A 25,363-nucleotide genomic window follows, 5' to 3' on the forward strand; every position below is an offset into this window, starting at 1 on the left:
TCACTTACAATTTTAAATCTACCCAAAAACTCAGACATACGGTTATACACAATTCTCTCAAATACTTTGGAAAGTACACACAATAAGGAAATAGGTCTATAATTTGAAATGTCTTCCGGATCGTCTTTTTTGTAAATAGGAATAACGATTGCTTTTTTTAGAATACTTGGAAAGACTCCTTTACCTATTCATAAATTGATCAAATATGCAATGTGGTTTATTATATCAGATGACATAGCCTTTAATACTCGTATCGAGATAGAATCAAGTCCAGTACTTTTTTTATTTTTTAAATTATTGATCACATTCATTACCTCATTACCAACAACAGGTCTAAAGAAGAAACTGTTTTTAAGAATAGTAGAAGATGTGCAACTATTAGATCGAGAATTCCCAAAATGATTTGACAGTTTCTCTTCGGTTACTGTAGCAAAATAATCACAAAAAACTTCAGACAACTGCTTAGAATCAGTACAACTTTCACCATCTATATTTAATGCTATGTTTTTTTGGATAGACTTCCTGCCAGTTTCCTTGTTAACAAGATTCCATACAGTCTTATTTTTATTACTTGAATTATTTATCAATTGATCATGGAATTTTAATTTAGATTTTTGTAATAGTTCCGCGTGGTCTTTCTTAATTTTGTTATAATTTGCAAGAGAATTGGCATCTTTTAGTTCCTTATTAAGCCAGTAAGCATTTTTTAAATGAACACTAGACTGCTTAACTTCCGGAGTAATCCATTTTTTATTGCAAGTCTGCTTACTGATATTATACCGTTTTACTGGACAGCAATAATCTAATACATATATTAAACTACTTATAAAATTTTCAAAGGATTTATCAACATTATCGGTTAAATAAATATCATCAAAGTCAGTTACAGATAGCACAGAAGAAATTTGTTTAAGGTTGTTGTCAGACAAGTCTCTAAAATATTTATAATTAGGCTGGTCATTGGATTTAGTACAGCTACTATTAATGTCTACTACAAATTCCAAACTGATTGCTCTATGGTCACTTAAATGCGCTTCAAAAACATTAGAATTGCATTGAAGTATATTAGCTGTATTGGTTAAAATATAGTCAATCTTACTGATAGAAGTTTGGTTCAAACAATTTGTCGCTACCCTTGTGGGAACCATAGAGGTTATGCTAAGATTGTAGCTCATTAGAACATCGTTAAAAAGAATTTTAAATAAACTATTTTCTAAATAATCAATGTTTAAGTCACCACAAATAAAAATATCGTCAACATACCTATTACAGAGTTCAATCGTATAGGAAAACTGCTTCAAAAACAAATAAAAGTCTCCACTGGTAGGCCTGTAGATACTGATGACTGCAACTTTTCTTTCACAAAACATTATTTTTACCGCACTGCACTCATAATGCATCTCCACAGCGAACTGGCACACATTGATGATCTGATATTCATACCCACATTTCACATACAGAACTGATCCGCCATGCTCATGGATAGATCGACAATAACTGGTTACAAGATCGTAACCCGGAGTTACCATTAGAGATATTTCATCCTGCTTACACCAGTGCTCCGCAATACTGACGACAATGGGATTTTCTTGGTCAAGCAGAATTTCCAACCTTTCAAGTTTGTTTCTAATAGACGCTGTATTTGACTGTATAATTTTAAAAATTGCCGTATGTTTTGTTTCATTGTCGATAGATACTTCTACTCGATTTGCTCTTTCTTTTTCCTCAATTGAAAAAAATTTCGTATACAGGCTTTGTTTGGCCAAATCGAGGCATCCAACGCCTTATTGTAGTTTGCTTTCGAGATTTCCACTTTGAAAGAAGAATATATATCAGGACGACGAGATGGAAGAGCTGAGCAGCTGGCTTCTGGCAGGTTTTTTGATAAAAATGATTGAAGATCTTCTGCAGATGTTTGCGGTTTCAGATTAAATACGTGTAAAGCAACTGTTTGATCCACTCCTTCTACATTAGAATTTCCAGAATAGTTACCCACTAATAAGTTTTTTTTGGGTGTTCTTTTTTTGTAAGTCACTTTCTGCCAATCAGTAGGAATGTTACTGATTATTTGCATGTTGGCATCTCCAGTCTTTTCGGTTCGGCTAGATGCAGGTATTATATTTTGCGCTCGGTTTATGGCTTCGCTGACATCTTTAGCGCTAATTGAATTGTTTTCCTTATGTTTCTCCTGGCCTATTGTTGACTCTGGTGAATTGAAGACTTGTTTATTGTTATCAGCTTTGTGTTTAGATTTTTTAAATAAAGAATAGTCAGTTTTTTCCGGAACTTGTTTTGTTTCTAATTGTTTTAATGAGTCAATTTGGGTATTTAATAGGAATATTTTTTCCTTTAGTTCTGATATTAAGAGATCTTTTTGTTTGATAATATATTTAAAGATGTGTATATCTACCTTATTTTCTGTCGACGCAGCTAAGTTTTCGATGGCATCGAAAAATTTGTCATCACAGTCGCCGTTTGCTTTATCTTCGGTTTTTTCACAACATTTAGTAAAAACTTTGTCAAAAATTTGTAACTCCAGTTTTTTGGCACAACTGGGATGATAACAGCTATATTACTACTGATATCGGCAGTGTGATTTGAACGTGCTTCTCCTGCCATGGCTACTGACTGAATGACTTACTGAATGAATGAATGAATGACTGAATGACTAAATAACTTACCTTTGTACAAAAGTTGATAATAACCGAAATACAGGGTGTCAAAGTTAAACTTTTATTTTATTTATTTTTGAATATTTTCTGACAGGCATGGGACAACAACACGAAATTTGGTAAGTGGTGCTGGTATAATACTGTAAATCTTACTAAATTATGTTAAACAAAAGTTTCTGGCTACTACTACAGGCGTACGACGGGGGAATATGAATGGTTGACCCTTCCCAAATTCTGCGCCACTGGCGGAATTGCTATTTTAGTACAGTTTTTTTATTCTCCAATTATTTCTATGTAAAAAACATACTCTTTATTCGTAACGATAAAGCTAGTTTTAGAGATATTTGAAGCTAAAAACGAAGGAGCACAATACATTAATCAAAATAAGTGTGCCTTTTCATTTTTAACTTCAAATATCTCGAAAACTTGACTTTATCGTTACGAATGAAGAGTATATTATTTACATAGAAAGTATTGGAGAATCTAAAAATTATGCTAAAATAGCAGTTTCATCAGTGGCGTAGAATTTTGGAAGGGTCAATCATCCACTTTCCCCTTTCGTACGCCTCTGGTAGTAGCCAGAAACGATTATTTAGCATAATTTAGGGGTAGGATGTACAGTGCCTACACTTTCTGTCAATATATTCTTTATTTAAAACTTTAAGAACTATCTGTGCCCGGTACTATAAAACTATTTGACATATCCTTATGATACTTGACAGAAGGTGCAGGTACTGTACACCCTACTAAATTATGTTAAATAATCGTTTCTGGTTAATACCAGAGGCGTATGACAGGGGACAGTTAATGATTGGCCCTTCCCAAATTCTACGCCAATGATGAAACTGCTATTTTAGCATAATTTTTAGATTCTCCAATACTTTCTATGCAAATAATATACTCTTCACTCGTAACGATAAAGTCATTAGCTTTCAAGATATTTGAAGTTAAAAATGAAAAGGCACACTTATTTTGATTAATGTATTATTATTCGTTTTTAGCTTAAAAATCTCGAAAACTAATGGCTTTATCGTTATGAATGAGGAGTATGCTAATTACATAGAAAGTATTGGAGAATCAAAAAATTGCACTAAAATAGAAATTCTGTCAGTGGCGCAGAACTTGGGAAGGGTCAACCATTCACGTTCCCCGTCGTACGCCTCTGGTAGTAGCCAGAAACGTTTGCTTAACATAATCTAGTAGGGTGTACAATACCAGCACCACTTTCCAGCACCAAATTTCGTGTTGTTGTCCCATGCCTGTCAGAAAATATTCAAAAATACATAAAATAAAGGTTTAACTTTGACACCCTGTATCGGTTTAACTTTGACATCGGTTATTATCAACTTTTGTACTGAGGTAAATTAGCTTAAATGGACCTATTTTAACCTCACGAATCTAAATTAGTATTAGTACACGGAATAAAAATTAGTATTCGAAAAGAAGTGAGGGTCATGTAGAGTTAAAGTTGTCTACGGAAATTCCAGACAACGTTTTTAAAGAATCTTTTCGCCTGAACCGAAGACAGTTCTCGGAAGACCATCACAAATATTATCCAGGATAATATTTATAGTAGGGAGAGAATGTAAATGCTCAGAAATCTATTGATAGCGAACAAAAATTAGCCGTATGTCTCAAAACCTTAATTTTCATAAGGTACTTTAATATAAAACAACCGTGACAAGAAAAGTTGGATAGTAAATATTTTAATTTAATATACATATATATATAATACCGGGTTCTATACCGGGTACTATATGTACCGAGTACCTATAACTTCTAAACGGCTCGAGATACAAATATGCGGTTTTCGCTGAAATGGTTTATTTTAGTAAAATTTTGGTTTGAATGGAATGAATTTTTTATATCGCTTTCAATGACGAAAACAAAAATAGCGGATTTTTGAAAAAAAACGTTGTTGGCTTTTTTTAATAGAACACCCAGTATATTTTTTTGTAAATTGAAAGAACGGTCATTCGCCTATCCAGCGATTTGAAGTTTTTTAAAATCGGTTGTCAAATGACTGAGTAATGCATCTCTCATTTTAAAAATGGCAACGTGGAAATCACCTATCTAAATAACATGATTAAAATAACTATACTCCGACGCACGGTACAAAAATTACCATCAAGCTGAAAATTGGCAGGATTGTTCAAAATGAAATCTAAAAAGTCCTCATAAATCCGACCCGAGCTAAAAAATTTACGCGGGGTCAAAGGTCACCAAATATAGTTTCTAGCGATTTTCAGCGAAACCGTAAGTTTTATCATAAAATTAGTTCTAACAAAAAATGTAGATTAGATAATTATCTATAAAAAATATCTTATTACCTTTTTTCCTAAGAGCCACCGTTTTTGAGATACAACGATTCAAAAAGTTGTAATCATCATAATATGCGCACACGTTTACGCACCACGTTTGAGGTAGTGCACTTAGCGCGTTTTTTTAAAGTGGTTTCCCCAGTAGGCCTATTCCACGGATCTGTTATGATTCTGTTTAATTTGAAGCTATTGAATAATTGATATTGGAAAGGGTTAAAAATGATCAAAGGTATAAAAAGCGGTAGCTATAAATTTAAAAAAAACGGAAATTCATCCAACTGGTTCATAATTTTCTAATACTTCTGCTTCCTCTTCTCCTTGTTCTTCTTCTTCTTCACCTTCTAGTTTTTCTTGTTCTTCTTCTTCACCTTCTAGTTCTTCTTGATCTTCTTCTTCTTGTTCTTATTCTTCTTGTTCTTCTTCTTCTTGTTCATCCTCGGTGCAAGTAAATTGCCCCAATAATGACACATCGCATGGCTCCTCGATAGAATCAATTGTTGATGATTCAACATTGGAGCACGACCGGTTTTGACAATTAGTGCATGCTACCGAACAAGACAGTCCAACCTTTCAGTTCAGGAGTTTTTCCGGCGCAGGTAGGAGTAAAGTTTGAATTGGTTTTAATGAACTGTCGACTAATTTCCATCCCCCGTCTTTTGGATCTAGCTGATAACCAAGCCAAACTTGAACTTGGTAATATACCCGAAACAGATGTTGATGAGCAGCCGCTGAGGTTGGAGAAAGACAAGATAATTGCACTTGTTTTTTATTTCGAGTATTTTTAAAGAAACATGCATATCAAAACTTATCTAAGCACGTAGTTTTTTTAGGCGCTCCATACACAGAGAGAAGAAAGCTGATTCCGTTGGAAATAACTTCTTGTGGAGTTGAATTAGTTTTTTTTTAAACTTCAGCACATTTAAGTAAAATTAGGTTTAACACGTATACACAGTATATAGAGGTTCCTCTTTATACTGTGACGTATATTCACTCCGGAGTAGTTCTTAAGATTAATTAATACCTCGAGAGTGTCATCTACCAGAAGGATTTCGCCACCCAGTAGGATAACGGTGTAATTTGCATAATAATAAACAAACTAGATTTGCATAAAGTTTATTGTATATTGAAATGTTTATTAGTAGGCACTTAGCAATAAACATTTTGCCTAGAAAGTTGGCTTTTATTATTATGTTCAAACCCTTCTGAGAAAAGAATAGGTAGGTTAATTAGATTAGCCGACATACCTATAGAACGTGTTTATTCCGACAAAACACATCTTTACAAATTGAATAAGACGCATAAGTAAGAAGAATATTAAAAGTTAATACTTTGTCATATCAATTTACTATTTTTGTTGGGAATAAGCCGTAAAATTTAAATAATAATTCTTATTGTTTTCGCGTTACATTCACTTTGTAAAGATTTTTTTGTTGCCACTGTAATATAATACAGCTTATACATTGCACCCCTCGGTAGACCGCAAGCTGTATAGTAGAAACATTATCTTATAATATCTTATATTATTATGTTTAATAGAAGTTAGGTTGACCGATAGAATATTATGTTTACTTGTATTACAGCTTCAGTGATGTACATAATATATACGTGGTGTACTAATACATAAATATGACGATTAGAACTCTTTCAACTCTTTGAATCGTTGTATCTCAAAAACGGTGACTCTTACGAAAAAAAGTATTAAAATATTTTTTATAGATGATTATCTAATCTACATTTTTTCTTAGAACTAATTTTATGATAAAACTTACCGTTTCGCTGAAAATCGCTAAAAACCATATTTGGTGACCTTTCACCCCGCGTAAATTTTTTAGCTCGGGTAGGATTTACGAGGACTTTTTAGATTTCATTTATTATGGTATTTTGAACAATCCTAATTTTCAGCTTGATGGTAATTATTGTAACCTCACTCCTATTTTTGAGTCTAACTAGACCGGTCTACTAAGCAAATTGATATTCTGTATATGTGATTTCCGCAATGCATCTCTCATTTTAAAAATTAATTACTCAGTCATTTGATGTATTTCAAAAACTTTGTATCGCTGGATAGGTGAATGGCCGTTCTTTCAATTTACAAAAAATATACTGTGGATTTCAATAAAAAAACAGTCAACAACGTTTTTCTCAAAAATGTGACTTTTTTTTAAAGCGATATAAAAAATTAAATACATTCAACAAAACTTTTACTAAAATACAATATTTAAACGAAAACCGCATATTTCTATCTTGAGCCGTTTAGAAGTTACAGGCAGTTAAAATGGGGGAAAATATAAGTGGACACTCGGTAAATGGATCCGAACGAGTTTAATTAGCTGCTGCAACAACTCGGAGTGGAACAACACGAGCTACGACACAGATCAGGTTTATATAAAATTTATGTTGGCCCTCAACATTTACAGATCAAAAATCCGGTGCCTTTTTAGTACTTTTGCGTCTACCATGTGGAATCATGTGGTTCCGGGGAGAAGATCAAGAGGACGATAACCAACTAGATGGTCCGACCAAATAAAGAATTCAGCTGGAAACTCATTCTGCGAAGCTCTTAGAGCAGCTGAAGATAGAGACCACTGGAGAAACATTGTTAGGAATATTGGAAGAAATCACGATCCTCAGTAATGGGGAAGCGACAAGAGAGAGAGAGAGAGATGTGGAATATTCTAGAATGTAAAAACGATGACATTCCGAGCATGCGCAGATGTGATCAAATTTTTTTAAATAAGGAGAAGGAAATGTTCCGTAACGCCAATTTTAACTCCAGCCAGTCTTATTTGAGTTACAGATGGGACTTTACCTGTCTGGCTATGTCCCTCCAATTCAGATCTCTCTTGCGTCCTTCTCCTCCATTGTATTCAAAGTTTTCAGGTCGTGTTCCACGTCAACCAACCATCCCATTCTAGGTCTTCCTTGTTTGTCGTCCTATCGGCTTCTATTGTAATATTTTCTTTCCTTTTTTGCATCTTCTTGTCTCTGGACATGTGCCAGCCATGATAGTCTTTGCCTTTTCAGATAAATACTTATAATTTTGGAAATAGATGATTTTTAAAAAGTTTCCTTCGCTAAATCGTTCAAATAACCCCAACTACACCAAGATATGACCAACAAATAAAAATTTAATTATAGTTTCCTTCGCGCGAAAATTTTGAGAATAAAAATGAAGAAAATGAACACCTACCCCCGTATGAAGCATTTTGAAAATCACCCTTAGCCGGGAAGGTTAAACGAACCGAAACCTAAAAGCACAAAATATGAAAAATAGTGGACATACATAAAGCACAACTACTATTTTTAGAATAAATCAAAGCTCTCTAGATTCCATTTATTACTTGTTTATTTAAGCCAGCATGAAACATGTATATGAGATGCACTGAATGAAATATGATTCAAATTTTATGATGTAAGACCTTAATAAAAATAACCTTTGAATATTTCTTGGCAATAAAATTTATGACATGTTATTAAAAAGTCACCAATAGCAAATCATAAATCAAATCTCTTACTACTATTTTCTAAAGTATAAATATAGAAAAAGGGTATGCAGCCATTAAAAAACTTCAATAAAATTTATAATAGAAAAGTAATGAAAACGGGATCTATGGAATTCTATACTAAATTTACAATCAAGATGCAGTAGAAATATACAAACCAAGACACGTTAAATGCTACTAGGAGCACTCCCGAAGCATAATTTACAATGTATAATATACATTGCAAATCCCAAATCATGATTTCCAAAATTTATACATTGTAAATTATGCTTCGGAAGTGCTCCTAGTAGCATTTAACGTGTCTTGGTTTGTTTATTTCTACTGTATCTTGATTGTAAATTTAGTATAACCTTGCCATTTGTTTATACCCAACTTAACGATGGATCTTAAAATAAAAAAAGACAAAACAAGGATTATGATAATTAATAGAGCTAATAACAATCAAAATCATCTAAGGCTAATAAACAATATTGTAGATAAATGTGTCTATCTGGGCTCTTTAATAACTAACAAGATACCTAACAGTTATATGGATTCCGTCTCACATTGGTATATCTGGCAATGAACTCGCAGGTAAGCATGCTAAAACGGCTTCAACAGATACCACGTCAACAACCCACATCCAAATTTACAAGATTTAAAAACATAAGCGCACAGATTCACCTGGAGATTATGGCAAACCCACTGGAGTTCTTTAAATACATCCTTACATGCAATCCAGCCCTCATTGTATAAACCACTTTACACTGGCCCCACAGGACTCTCTAGACAAGATCTTAGAATAATTATAAGAAGAATCCGTATAGGCCACACCAAACTTACTTACAGCTTCTTGATGACATCAGATGCCCGGCCTATGTGTCTAACATGCCAGTGCCAACTTACACGGAATCACATTATTAACGAATGTCATCAGTTTAGTGAAGTAAGATGACAGCTAAAACTCAAACCCAAACCGCAGCTATGTGACATTGTAAGTGATACCAACCAGTTAGACAGAGTTTTTCAGTTCTTCAAAAAAATATTGTGTCATAAACTCGAAAAATATTTTTTTATATGACATAACTTATTAATCCTATTATACTCTGTTTGTAATCGTCCCATGATCTGTCAGACCATGGAGTTTAGGGTGTCTACATAGTAAAATTTACGTGAACCTTATCCTCCATGCTATGGCATGCTGGACGAGCCATACAGTCTGTAGTCAACACCCCGAAGTATGAGCGGGAACAAACACAAAGCGTACCAATACTCATACGCTTATGAAACGCACCTGGCGGATCATAAGGGCCTTCACATTTTACTCTTCTTCAACTTGTCTTGAGTGAAATGTCTTTAATCTTTTCTATCAGCCTCTCTTGGCTAACTCTTGTTTTTTTCCGACCCCGAATGGCGATTAGGTTTCCGAAGGCAGACGGGTCACTATATTTCTTTCTACTACAGATTCTTCCCATATACACCTTTTTTCCTCCCCATCTTACCCAACAAAATATGGAGAAAACCAGATGCAAAAAATCCGTAAGTTAAGGTGGAAGCTATCGTGCTAAAAACTGAATGGTCGCACGTCACGCGGCCGCTAACGATGCTCTTGGGACACCGGGCGAAATCCCATTGAAAATTAGCCTTGTTCCTGTACGCGGGGCTCTACAGGAATCGACAACGATCCCCAGCTACTCGTGGGAATAAATATGAATACTCACCAACATGCAAGGCAAGCACGGTGTTTAAATGCCACAAACCCGACCAGTGTAAACCAACCCTATTCAAAGTGGGTCAAAAATATAAACCTCAACATCGCCACATATAATGCTCGGTCGCTCTCTACCGAAGAAAGGTTCGAAGAAATGGAGGAAGAACTTTCAAAAGTGAATTGGGATATTGTGGGTATCAGCGAAGTTAGAAAAAAAGGAGAGAATCTTATCTCACTCCCCATCAGGCCATCTGTGGTACTACAAAGTAGGGCTTCCAATCCCGCAGCCTAAGTTCAATCTCGGTATTTGCGGGACTACCAATTTTCAATCCCGCGGGATCTCGGTATTTGCGAGATCCCGCATATTGAAAATAGTCATATTTATTTAAGACAAATAGAACAATGAATTAATCAACTAACTCCACATTTATTACTATTAAGTAGTTATGAGATCAATCAAATTACACCGTTTATTCTTCACAAAAAAACAGTAACAAATACTGAAAAAACAAAAAAACTATCTTCTTCAAAAAATACACCAATTATTAAAAATCAACAAAAAACACATTTTCAACTGGAAATTGACATAGTTTACTTTACTTATTTAGTTAATATATTACTTAGCTTTAGGTTACTGTTATTTAGCTAAAGCTTTCAAATGAAAATGCTTGCGAAGGAAATACCTACATCTAAACTGTCGTCTGCCAAACTACTGCGTATTTTAGAGGCAATATAGCCGGCAGCACAAAATGCCCTTTCGACTTCCACACTTGTCGGCGGTGTTCCTTTTAAGGCTTTATATATAAATGTAAGATATTTTCCCATTGACCCTCCAGATTCGTAGAGTAATTTCTTTTTTATAATGGACTTAAAAGTATTAACTCGGTATGGTTACATTACACGCTGATCATAAAGTTAACTCTAACTCCTTTTGCAATGTAAGATCAAGATCGGAACCCCATGACAGAACCTCTACATTGACGTTTCTTACTTGATCAGCCTCTTCGTCATCATTGCTCTTAGCCTCTTCGTCACACGACGCGTGATAAATCAGTAGTGCAGTCAAATTTCTACGTTGTTGTAAAATACGTCAGCGCAAAGAAAAAGCTAATAATTCTGAAGCTAACGTTGAATGATTATCTTCCAGTTTCTTAACAATAAATTTAAGCGTAGCTTCAGCAGTAATGAGATTGGCATCTTGACGGCAAAGAAGTTCGGCAGCAAGTTTTATCGGCTTCAAGATATTTTTTGGATTTACTAAAGCATCAAAACTCACAAAAGTCACGGGCCGATAGCTCTGGCGAGAGGTCGAATGTACGCTTTTTACAGTCCCGCAAATCCCGCGGATCCCGCGCCTATAATCCCGCATCATGCGGGATTGGAAAATGACGCGGGATCCCGCAATACCGAGATCTCGGTATTCCGGGATTGAAAGCCCTACTACAAAGGAGAAGAGGAATCGACAGTCGGAGGAGTCGGCTTCTTTGTTCACAAAAGAATTGCGAACAGAATTGTGTCAATAAACCAAATATCAACAAGGGTGGTCTACTTAAACATCAAAATGAGCACCAGATATATCCTAAAGTTCATTCAAGTATACGCACCTACTACAGGCCATTCAGATGAAGAAGTCCAAATATTCTACGACCAAATATCCTGTGCAATCAAGGAAAATCCTGGCCACTTCTTAATAATAGGCGGTGATTTCAACGCCAAAATAGGTACCAAGGAAGACCCCTCTGAAATAATATTGGGAAATTTTGGAAGCGAAGGCAGAAATGATAGAGGCAAACAACTGTTAACTTTTCTTTTGGAAAACAATCTCTATCAAATGAACAGCTTCTTTAAAAAGAAAAAACACAGAAGATGGACCTGGGAAAGTCCAGATGGAAAAACAAGGAACGAAATCGACTATTTCTTAACAAATAAAAATTAATTATTTAAAGACGTAAATGTTTTAAACCAGTTCAGCACAAGCAGTGATCACAGGTTAGTAAGAGCTAAAATAACGATATCGATCGAAAAGGAAAGACTCAAAATGATAAATAAGAAACACACAAAGAAATGGGTAAAACCAACTAATATTCAGGAGTTCGAAAAATATATTAATGATACATTGAAAGATACAACAACAACAGACATTAATATACTGAACAAGCAAATAATCACCACAATACAACAGGCTCAAACTAAATACTGTCCAACAAACCAAAAAGATGAAAAACTAAGTCAACCTACTAAAACCCTTATAGAACTAAGACGACAGATGAAAGGAGATACAAGTTCCAGCAAAGAAGCGCTAAATCAAATAAATAAGACTATCACAAAGTCAATAAGAAAAGACATAAGAAACTACAATGTAGAAAAAACAAAACAAGCAATAGAGCAAAATAAGAACATGAAAGTTTTGAAGAACGTAAGCGTACAAAAAGGAAAAATAGAAATCAACAAACTAAGAAACAGAACTGGAAAAGAAACTACAAACAGAGATGAAATATTAACAATAGTCGAAGAGTTCTACACAGAGTTATACAAATCACGAAAAAAAGATGACAATGCGCAACCTCCAATTACAGTAAAAACTGGGGTATTAAATCAAGGATCGGATTTAATGCCCGATATAACAAAATCAGAAATCAAAGAGGCTCTGAAGAAAATGAAAAATAATCGAACCCCAGGTGAAGATGGAATAGTATCAGAAGCACTAAAAATTGGAGGAAATATACTACTTGAAAAAATTAAACAACTTTTCAATATCTGCCTTCACAACGCCAATATTCCAACAGACTGGAACAACGCTACTATGATTATATTACACAAAGCAGGAGACAAAGCCAATTTAGAGAATTACAGACCGATTAGCCTCCTCAGCCATTTATATAAGTTATTTACGCGAATAATAGTTAAGAGGATGGATAGAAAGTTAGAGACTTATCAACCAAGAGAACAGGCAGGATTCCGAAAAAATTACGGAACAAATGACCATCTACAAAGTATAAAAACCCTGATAGAGAAAGTAGTGGAATACAATAAACCCCTAGTTCTACTTTTTGTCGATTTTCATAAAGCCTTTGACACAGTTGAACTTAGCAAAATATTACAGGCGCTTAAAGAATGCAGGCTAGATTATAGGTATACAAAATTATTACACAAAATATACTTACAGGCAACAACCACTGTCAAATTACATACTAACAGTAATCGCATAAAAATAGAACGGGGGGTTAGACAAGGAGACCCAATGTCACCTAAACTTTTTAATACGGTCTTAGAACATCCTTTCAAGAGTTTGGATTGGATGACAAAGGGAATAAAAATAGATGGAGAATACCTAAACAACTTACGTTTCGCCGATGATATAGTCATAGTAGCTGAGGATCTAGGTATGGCAAGAGAGATGGTACAAGAACTCGTTGTAGCTACAGAAAATGTAGGTTTAAATATAAACATCTCGAAAACAAAAATAATGACAAATTTGGTACCCAACCAGAACATCAGTATTGGTGGGAAGGAAATAGAACTCGTAGATAGATATAAATACCTGGGACATGAAATTACGATTGGCAGGGATAACCAGACAGATAATTTAAAAGTGAGTTACCCACATGTCTAAAGAGAAAGGTATTCGATCAGTGCGTCCTCCCAGTCTTGACGTACGGATCAGAAACACTTACCTTAACTAAAGCCTCGGCTACCAAACTAAGAGTCACGCAGAGAAGAATGGAGCGGTCAATGTTAGGAATAACTCTGCGAGACAAAATCAGAAACGAAGAAATCAGGAGAAGAACAAAGGTGACTGACGTCATCGAGAGGATAGCCAGGTTGAAGTGGAGATGGGCAGGACACGTAGCCAGAATGACAGATGGGCGATGGACGAAGAGGTTATTGGAATGGAGGTCAAGAGAAGACAAGAGAAGCGTCGGTCGACCGCCTACAAGATGGACTGACGACTTAAGAAAGGTAAATAAAAACTGGATGAGGGCGGCGCAGGATAGATGGGGTTGGAAACGAGGGGAGGAGGCCTATGTTCAGCAGTGGACTTTTGAGGCTGGATGATGATGATGAATCGTCCCGTGCGAGTGGCCACAGTTGCCGAGCACGTAAATGTAAATAGAAAAATAACTAATAAAGGCGTTATACTGAAGAAATAAAGCGCCGGCCAGCAATAATTGCAAAGAGCTACAAGGCAAAATAAACAAAAAATTAGAAAATCCATGAAATAACTATTCACATGAAAATGAAACTGGTAAGAAGACTTATTTTTTCAGTTATCACTTATTTATAGAAATTATAGATCATTATGAATAAAGACAAAAAAATTATAATTAATTTGAGATGTACTGCTGGAAACGAATGCTAAGAATAAGATGGGTGGCCCGAACATCCAATGAATCTATGCTGCATCGGCTAAACATAAAAAAGAACGAAAATATTAAAACAAATTATTATACAAATATGTTATTATTTAATAATAACCTATTTTGGACACGTGTTTCGAAGCAATGTTATTCAAATACTTACCAACCAGGAAAAGGCAGAAGTGTGTCAATAAGTAAAAAATGTGTCATTTCAATGCACTAATGATGAATATAATCATAACAAAATTATTTTGTTTGTCTGATTATTTAATTAATTATTATATAAATCATAATTTTTCAGTATATTATACGCTCTCTCTAAAATTAGAAAAAATGTTTTCTGCGTTTCCATCCCCAAAGCACAGAATCGTACTAACGAGAGGATATACAGAAGTTTTATCTATCAGCAATGATGCACAGAACGATCCATAGAAAAGGTGCCGTCCTGTATGGGATTATGCTGAATGAACTTTTTTTGCTTCTGAAAAAATGAAAAGTTTTTTCAGTCTGTCGGATTCGAACCCTACTCCGATCGACCGCATTGATTACAATTCAACCTCTAAAACCACTTGGCTATGAAGCCTCGCTAAACATCCAACGTTGAATGTCGCAGACATTGGAATTACTGTAATGTGTGTTGCCTACGTTGACAATTTTTGAGTAATACAACATTGTTGTTTTCAAAATGAATAATTTATTATTTTTATTGATAAGTTTAATTATAAAATACAAATATTTACACAAATAACAAATAAATACTAATTAAAACAAACTGTTACTTATAATAAAAATTATAAGAGAAAATAAGCGCCGAAAAAGAGAGTTACAAACGGAAGAATAACAGTGAATAATAATTGCATGGGATTATAATAATTATTTACACAACAATTTATTGACAAACTGCTGATGCTGGACATTGTATTATGAAAAAAAAATAATTTGCATGTTCTAAAAGAGCAGGAATGAAAATCGAATAAAAAATATTCTGGACTTGGATTTCTTTTAGGTTATACCGTTGATTGAGGTATTGGAGATATTGGACCCATATCAATATTTCAATCAACGGTTATACATAAGGGATGAAATACAACTAAGTAATTTTTATGAAATTACGAAATGAAATTAAGAAAAAATTTATCCACAAATCAAACCGGACCAACCGTGTAACCAGAACCAGGATGATCCTAAGGGGGGGGGGGGGGGGGTTACAACTACTGGAGGGTCTCTGAGGGTATGGAATTAAGTCTCTCTCTCTCTCTCTCTCGTATCCTCTACTAATTGTTTTGTTTGAACTTTGACTAACTTTCTACTTCTAATATTTCTGATGGTAACACATAAATATTATTAAACACTTCAACTTTGACTAACTTTCTACTTCTAATATTTCTGATGGTAACACATAAATATTATTAAACACTTCGATCATTACTTATTTATCCCCAAGTAATAGAACATCTTGTAAGTCATAAGCTTTGTTTATTCTATTTTGTGTATATTTATTCGAGTTACTTGGATTAAGGCACTTTGATATAAAAATACAGTTGGTTGATGAACAGTATTTGAAGATGACAATCTAACTTAAACAGAATGTGTGTTTCTTATCAGAACACTAATATGCATTTTTAGGCTATTGATTATGTAGTTTAGAAAGGAACTACAACGTTAACAGGGTTTTATTGTTTCATATGGTCAATGGACCTCTAAATATGAAAAACTACGAAGTGCTACCTTTTAAAGGGGTGCGTTTTTGAGAAAGGGGTGAATTAGTCCATAGGCACAGGGTGCATTATTGTGAGTTCTATGCACTTTTGGTATAAACACTTCTATAGAAAAATTGCTTCAGATTAAATTTACTACCGAGATATCACCTTTTAATGTCAAAAATATTTTTTTGACAAAAATATATTAAAAAAGAGTAAAAAAAATCACGAAAGAAAGCAATTTTGATTTTGTCCCATAACTTTTTCCACGGAAATATAGATATAGACATTGCTTCACCGAAAAAAAACTTCCATCCTTTTTCTTTAAAATGAGGTTTGGTGGAAGTCTCTAAGTTTTACAGTTTCCGAAATATGATTTTTCTTTTCCGAATTCGCCACTTACAGCGATTTTGTGCCATTTTCCTTGTTATTTCGCAAACATTGTTCTGTAACTTTTTCTACACAGTTTTAGGTATATATGCAATGGTACATTTAATATACCATTTAATATAAGGCAGTTGATGGAAAAATACAGGAGTAAAGAAACAAACGCTCATATGGTATTCATTGATCTTGGGAAAGCCTATGATAGAGTTCCTCGAGAGATTCTGTGGCGGGCACTCAATAAGAAAGGAGTCCCTGGTGAATATGTAAAGATTGTGAGGGATATGTATGAGGGAGTAACGACTAGTGTTAGGGCAGGTGTGGAAGAGACTGATAAATTTCATGTGAAAGTAGGATTGCACCAAGGCTCGGTGCTTAGTCCGTATTTATTCTCATTAGTTTTGGACCAGATAACAGCGAAACTACAGGGTAACATTCCATGGTGTTTAATGTATGCTGATGATGAAAGATGATATTTCGATAGTAAATTTAACCTGAAACAATTTTTCTGTAAGCGTGTTTGTACCAAACGTGCATCGAACTCACCCTAATTCACCCTGTGCCTAGGGACTTATTCAGCCCTTTCTCAAAAACGCACCCCTTTAAATGGTAGCATTTCGCGGTTTTCTCATATTTAGAGGTCCATTGATCATATGAAACAATAAAACCCCGTTAAGCTTGTAGTTCCTTTTAGCTCTCTTATTTTGAACATAATAATAATCTTCTTCTTATGGTGCCTATCCGTTACGGATGTTGGACACTAACATGGCTATTCTGACTTTGTTGACTGCTGCCCTGAAAAGTCCGGTAGTGGTTAAGTTAAACCATTTTCGCAGGTTATGCAGCCAGGATATCCTTCTTCATCCTGGACCTCTTTTCCCATGCACTTTACCTTGAAGTATGGTCCGAAGTAGGTCATATCGTTGTTCATTGCGCATTATATGGCCCAGGTATTCCAGTTTGCGACGTTTTATGGTTATGACTAGTTCGCGCTCTTTACCAATTCTATGTAGAACTTCCTCGTTGGTAACTCTGTCTATCCAGGAAATCCTCAACATCCGTCTATAGCACCACATCTCAAATGCTTCGAGTCTCTTCAGTGATGCTTCAGTTAAGGTCCATGACTCCACGCCATATAAAAGAACGGAGAATACGTAGCATTTTAGTAAACGAACCTTTATTTCCAATTTTATATCGTGGCTGTTAATAGTAATAATAATAATAATAGTATTTGTAAGCCATACTGTACATATTGAGAATATATAAAGTCGATGATAATATAGTGACCTTTTTACAACATATAATGACAGAGTGGAAAACTAGAATTCACCTTCAAATACCTGGTGAAAGTAACAACGAAACTGAAAATATCGCAATCAGCCGGGGCCTGTTTCAAGGAGATTCGTTGAGTCCTCTGTGGTTCTGTCTAGCTATGAACCCACTATCTCAGCTACTGAACTCCACAGATGCAGGTTTTAGCATCAAAAATAACAACAATGTGGTGGCGAAGCTTAATCATTTATTGTACATGGTACAAATATTGTACAAATAGTGGTGCACGTTAAGTGGAGACCTATGTATAGTAGTGAACGTTCATATAAGATCCATGTTGAGCAGTGATCGTTCAGCTGATATTTTTATCGAATAAGATACGTTTTTATTGTCTGGCCATACTGTAAGACTGGTTCATGCTCATTAATTAAATCACAAAAAGAATATTGTATATTGCCTTTTAATAATATAGTGGATGTTTGTTGGCTTGGTCATACTGTAAGAATTCGCTGGTTAATACCCATAATTACATAGGAATATTGTAGGTCATCTGTGTGTATCTGTGTGAGAGACGAGAGCCGTGTAGGTACCTATACTTAGACACGTTCGGTGGTTTGGTCATAATGTGAGGATGACCTGCGGTATGATGTGTTTGATTTTTCATCTATTCGCAATAGGTTTTCAAGCGATATCTTGCATGTACATTGAGCTGCTTAGAAGATTAATATCCCTTTGTCCTGTTATAGCAGCTTCTCCTTCTGCATATACAGTAATACCTATGTGTAGGTACCTACATGCTTTTGTGTTTTGTATAAATGTACCTATTTACGAATGTTTCTTCTAAAATTTAGGAATATATTAATTTTATAATACATTTAAGTATGTAGTAATTTTCTTTACAATTTTTACCTATCTATTTGCTTTTTTTTATACCTTATATTACCAGTGTCTAGCAAGCGTTTGCGTGGGTTAGCGGAATGTGTATCTAGTTACTGTCGTGTTAGTACTTGGTTCAATTCCCTCCTAAGGAAAAGTTTTTTGTTTAATATTAATGGTTATTGACATACTTAGACCAGGGGTCTCCAAACTACGGCCCGAGGGCCACATCCGGTCCGCAGACAGATTTTGTCCGGCCCGCGGAGACATACTTGAAAACTCCTTAATATTTTTTATAGCAAATAAAATGTTTGTGATAAGTTGGATAAAGAAACACAGAATGGTAATGAGTAAAGACATGTATAATTTATGCAGTAAATTTAACTTCAGCATATAATAACTAACAAATTATTGAAATGAATCCAACTAACATTTTATACATTGTAAGTAATGAACAACACATACCTTATAACAAACATGACATATGAAATGCTAATGAGATGTATGTAATTGAGATTTTCCACCGACAATAGTTTGTAGTTGTGGACTAATTTTACTTGTACCAATTATTAAAAGAGATTTAAGATGCTCGTCAGTTAATTTAGATCTGTATACATTTTTTGTGTACTTCATTTTGGAGAAGGTTTTCTCACACAAATAAGTAGTACCAAAAACGGAAAACAGCCCACGAGCAAATTTATGCAAATTATCAAATTGTGTCAGTGGAAGACTCTTATAAAATTCCAACAAAGATGAGTTTTCATATTTGTTCTTAATTATATCACTGCACTGAAGATCAATCATTTCCATTTGAAGTTCCGGGGCTAGGGTTTCAATGTCAGCATCAAAAGGATTCTGAAAAATCTTAATTTGATTCGCAATGGCATCAAAGTCCGAGAAACGAGTATCAAAATTTATCTTCAAAGCACTCAAAGTTTCGATTGCAAAATCGATAGGAAACTCAGTCTCAGTAGTGTGGCTGAATATTTCACATGTTTTAAAATGTGAAAAACATTTACTTCGTAGTTGTGATTGAAACAGTATCAATTTCATCCGGAATGACTTGATATTAGTGTATAAATCAGGAAGATGCTGGTTTTCTCCTTGCAATCTCAAATTCAGTTCGTTCACATGTTTTGTCAAATCAACATAGAATGCTAACTTCCATAGCCATGCGTTGTTTTGTAATTCAGTAAGAGGGCGGTGCTTTTCATTCAAAAAAATTTCGATCACTGCTCGAAGTTCAAAAAAGCGCTGAAGGACTTTCCCACAACTAAGCCAGCGTATGGCAGTATGATAAGGTAAGTCTGTTTCTCCAATCTCTGCAATAAATTGTCGGAATTGTCGGTGATTCAGCCCAAAAGATCTGATGAAATTAACAGTTGATATGACTGGTTTCAGAACGTCAGACATATCCAAACATTTTCCGCACAAAGACTGTTGATGAATGATACAATGTAAGGCTAATGGTTTTGAGCCGCCGTCATTTTCTACAGCCTTTGACACAAGAGCGACCACTGCTTTATCTTTCCCACTCATGTTTTTGCCTCCATCAGTTGTAATACATTTCAAGTTTTTCCATCGAAGGTTCTTTTTATTAATGGCCATTTCAACTCCTTTAAAAATATCGATACCAGTAGTTGTGCCATGAATACTATACATATCAAGAAGTTCTTCGTGCACTTCATAGCTTTTATCTACTCCTCTAATATAAATCAACACCTGAGCAGTATCTGACACATCCGTTGACTCATCCAAGGCCAAAGAAAATCACTCAACATGTCCATTTTTGTCGAACAGTTGAGAGGATATATTTTCAGCGATGTTTTGTACCCTTCGAGCCACAGTGTTTGCTGACATACTGACAGTTTTTAATAAATTTACCTTTTCAGGGCACATTTCTTCGACTACTGCAATTATGCATTCCTTGATCATTTCTCCATCGGTAAATGGTTTTCCACGTTTTGCAATTTCAAGAGCCACACGAAAGCTGGCACGAGTTGCCGCCTCTTGTTCAGTTTTGACTTTTGTAAATAAAGATTGCTGCGATTTCAATCCGCACTTCAAAGCTTCGAATTTTTCTGTCCGCACAATTCCTGTATATTTTGAGTAATTTTGAGAATGTTTTGTTTCATAATGACGTTTCATGTTATATTCTTTGAGAACGGCTATGCTTTCATTGCAAATCAAACATAGCGCCTTGTTACTGGACTCAATTACGAAATACTGAATGTTCCACTGATCTTTGAATTTTCTGCATTCACTATCAATTTTTCGCTTCTTTTCCATTCTACTAAATCACACACAAAAGCAACAATTCAAATCAAATCAAAATACTGTTACACGCACAAACTTGTTTTAAGGAGGTACGCCCTATTTTATTTCACAACAGTTTCATAGGAACTGACTTGTAGTTACGCCACTATTGTCATCGCCAGCTAACTTGGCGGAGCGCACAAACCCAAAATTGCTTACTGGCTTAGGTGGGGTCTTTAGTCTCCTCCCAGTTATCAGGGGCGTAACACTTAAGTGATTTGCGGCTATTATTTTTCAGACTTCTTATTATTTCGGATAGTTAAGTGTGTTTGTGACAATTTCTAACGATGGCGTTGAAAAATAGTAGAAAGAATAATTATGTTATTAGTGAACAATCTCGGGAGAGATTGGAGATTTCCACTGGTGGAAATATTTTGTTTGTTTATGTCTACCTTGTATTAAATTAAAATATATCAAAAATAGGTGAATATTTGACATACTTAATAATGTTGACAGCTTACCACACTTACAAAAAATTAAATTATTCGTTATTTTACGGGAAAAAATTAAATACAGGAAAATTAATAATATGCAGTGTTGCCATCTTGGCCCTCGGAACTTACAGGAGTAATCAGTATGGCCCTAAGGCTGGAAAGTTTGGAGACCCCTGACTTAGACTATTATAATGACTTAAAATATGATTAAAAATAATTAAAATAATTAATCGCAGTTGTGGTCCACTAACGTCACCCGACAAGCTCCCCAATGACGTCACCCAACAAGTGCCGACAAGTTACCCCACTGACGTTACCCGACAAGTCCCGACAAGTTACCCCAATGACGTCACCCCTACACGTCGGAGTCACGCGGTGCATCGACAGTCACGCGCGATGTTGTATCGCGAGGGTTCAAAAGGGTTAAAACTGTAGAAACTTTTTCTAATGATATTAGTATGCACTTCGGACTAGACAAGTGCCGTATTTTAAATATAGTCAGAGGAAAAGTACAGCCCGGAGGATTCGATATGCAAAATGGCCAGAACATCGAGGCCATGGGTGAAAACGATATGTACAAATATCTTGGAGTAAAGCAAGCGCAGAAAATAGACCATAAACAAATGAAAACAGAGATAACTACTGAGTTTATACGAAGGGTAAAACAGCTGCTTCGCTCACACCTTAACAGTAGAAATTTGTTTAAGGCACTAAACACCTACGCATGTTCCGCGCTTAGCTACTCATTTGGTATTGTTAAGTGGACAAAAACAGATATAGAAGCCCTTCAGCGAAAAGTACGAACACATCTCACAAAGGCACAAAAACACCATCCTAAAAGTGCAGTAGAAAGAACAACATTACCACGGAATCTAGGAGGAAGAGGACTTATGGATATAGGTGAGCAATTAGATAAACAAATTGCTAATTTAAGAACTTATTTTCAGATGCAGGCTGAGAAAAAAATAAAGAAATGAGGTCGCGATGACGGTCGCCAAACAAATCCTTTTTCCCCATCTTAAAATAGGTTTTACATTTATTTTAAATTTAAATACTTCTATACAATTTATATATACATACACATAATATATATTTATATATACGTACAAAATTTATTTCGCCGAAGAAATGACGGTCGCGATGACGGTCGCCAAATAAATCCTTTTTCCCCATCCAAAAATAGGTTTTACATTTATTTTAAATTTAAATACTTTTATACAATTTATATATACGTACACATAATATAGCATAAGCGATGACGGTCGCAATGACGGTCGCGATGACGGTCGCGAATTCAATGCTTTTTCCCCTATCCAAAAAGTGCACAAACTCCCTAAAGAAGTTTTCACTTCAAAAATATGAGTATTAATAATGGATTTTGCCACCTCTGACATTTAGGACTTCTTGGAGCCGGTTCAGCAATCCATGCATGATATCCTGGATATCCGATTGGAAATATTGTGCCACTCCTCTATTTTGAGCTATCTGAAGGATATAGGGGCAGGTACTCTTGCTCTTCCCGGTTTTTGAGGTTGTCCCAAATGTGTTATGCCGGCTATGGTTAAAACTTAAATCTCGACCTTATTAAGGTACACACGGGTGAATCTTGCGGTGTGGTAACGTGCATTTTCATGCAATAATCTAAATTTTTCATCACTCAACGGTGCGAAAGCTTGGTCTTGTAGAACTTCTTCCACGTATCTTTGAGCATTTACACTACCTCTATCGACAACAACAAGATCAGTACGAGCTTCGTAACAGATACCTCCCCAAATCTGTTGTGTAGTATCTAATTCTAGTAAATATAACTTATTCTCATATTCTCTATTCAGGGTGATTGATTAATGGGTTAAAGCACCGTAGATCCGTTATAGTAATAGATAGCAATAAAAGTTAATAACAAAAATTGTAGCCAACTTTGAGACATTTCAAAATTAATTAGAATGTTACAATGTTACTATATTTTATTTTACATTAGACAACTTCTTAACTTCCTCATTACAAAAATTTAAAGGTTTGTTAGGTTATACACGGTATTTACAAAGTTATAACTAATTTGATACGAAAATCATAACAAGTTCAAAAGCAATGGATTATTGAAGCCATATTTTTTTTTATTTATTCTCAAAATATTCATAAATATTGCTAATTTTCTTTATATTAAATACAGAGTGAGTCAAAACGCAAATACATTATTTTCTCAGTAATTTTAAATGGAACCCCCTGTATTTTATATCACTATCGAAAAGTACTATTACCGTACTTTTATATATAACATTCCTAATATCTAAATTTATTAGTTTTCGTGATATTTTCATTTTTCAGGGCAAATTATTAACTACGGGTCTAAATCTTTCCAAATTTTAACAGTTGAGTCCCTGAATCTTTACCCGTGCGTCATCATTTAAAGCATACGAAATAAGTCGATGATAAGTCGGAAATTGAAATTTACTAAACGCAACAGCAAGTGACAGTAAGTGACTTACCTTTCATTTATGAAAATTTTGACAATACATAAAAAATATGGCATCAATAAACCATTCCGCTGTGCTTATTTTTATTTATACAGGGAGTTGAACTTGTTACGATTTTCGTATAAAATTCGTTATAACTTTGTAAATACCCTGTATAACATACCACACTTTTATATTTTTGTAATTGAGAAGTTAAGAAGATTTATCGAACAACGTGTAACATTCTAACTAATTTTGTAATGTGAAGCTCAAAGTTGGCTAAAATCTTTGTTATTAACTTTTATGGCTCTCTATTACTACATATAACGGATCTACGGGCCCTTACCCCACTAATCAATCACCCTGTATATATTTTTGATTTTCATTAATTAAATTCTGAAAGCACGTAGTTAGAACATAAATGAAAATGCATCCGACAGTCAAAAGACTATATAAAAAACACTTTTATACTTTTTTTTTCGTTAAAATGTTTCTGTATTTCATCAAGAGTAAAATAAATTTAATTCCAACTGACAACTAAATATATATACCCATTCGAATTTGATTAACCTCTTTGAAGCAACAAAACGTTAAAAGAGCGTAATTGAATTTTCCCCGTTTGGCACAAAGCTCTAGATAAGAGAAAAATCAATTTAAGTGACATTGTAGAGCATCATTTTTTCTTGCGCTTTCGCCGATTAACTTCCAAAGTAGCCGCTCAACTATTTTCCTCCGGAACATTTTCCAGTAAGTACTTGGTATTCCGGAGTCAAAAGCTAATTTATTACTTTCCTTCTTTTGCACACTTTATGGATTTCAGAAAGTCAGTGAAGTACTTCGTTTTGAAGAAAATGAAAGGATTTTTAATGTGCAACATACGACAATAAGAAGTATGTAGATTCTTTGGTAAAATTTACTAAAAATATTTAAAAAAAAATGGCGACTTGACAGAATTAGTTGTCCATATGAATCGCAATGAAGTCATAATAAATAATGAAGTTTTGAGAAAATTTAAAAAAGTGTTTATATTTGAAATAAATAGAAAATTTATTATTTTTCCTGGAAAATTAATTATTTTATTATAAGTTCGATAACAATATTGTATGTATATTGATTTTTGTTGATTAATACATATTTTATTTAATATTCTATTCGTCTGACATACCTTTTCGCGAATTAATTAAAAAATATATGTCTAAACTATTATTTTTGGCAGTATTTGTTCAAATTAACAAAAAAAAAAACGTTTATTGACCAACTTTATTACCAATTATTAATGAACGAAATATTTTAAACAAAAAAAAAATTAAAAGCAGTTTTTTATAAGATACTCATACGTCAGTACTTTACACTTCAGTTGTTGGCCAATCAATTACTTCCTCAT

General features: G+C 34.5%; 2 protein-coding genes across 3 annotated transcripts in view; both read right to left on the reverse strand.

Moving 5' to 3' along the window:
• The window catches only part of LOC114331564 (dystroglycan 1), a 1,301,763-nt gene that overhangs the window by 742,059 nt on the left and 534,341 nt on the right, over positions 1-25,363 (reverse strand). The gene's annotated exons all lie outside the window — the stretch shown is intronic.
• Positions 19,269-20,438, reverse strand: LOC126880913 (general transcription factor II-I repeat domain-containing protein 2B-like). Its single transcript, XM_050644989.1, has one exon. The coding sequence runs from the start codon at positions 20,436-20,438 to the stop codon at positions 19,269-19,271; it is 1,170 nt and encodes a 389-aa protein (XP_050500946.1).

This window comes from Diabrotica virgifera, chromosome 2 (assembly GCF_917563875.1).
Source record: "Diabrotica virgifera virgifera chromosome 2, PGI_DIABVI_V3a".
NCBI lineage: Eukaryota > Metazoa > Arthropoda > Insecta > Coleoptera > Chrysomelidae > Diabrotica > Diabrotica virgifera.

Excerpts from the sequence above, each read along its gene's own strand:
- LOC126880913 (XM_050644989.1), bottom strand. The coding sequence starts at position 20,438 with ATGTATAGTATTCATGGCACAACTACTGGTATCGATATTTTTAAAGGA.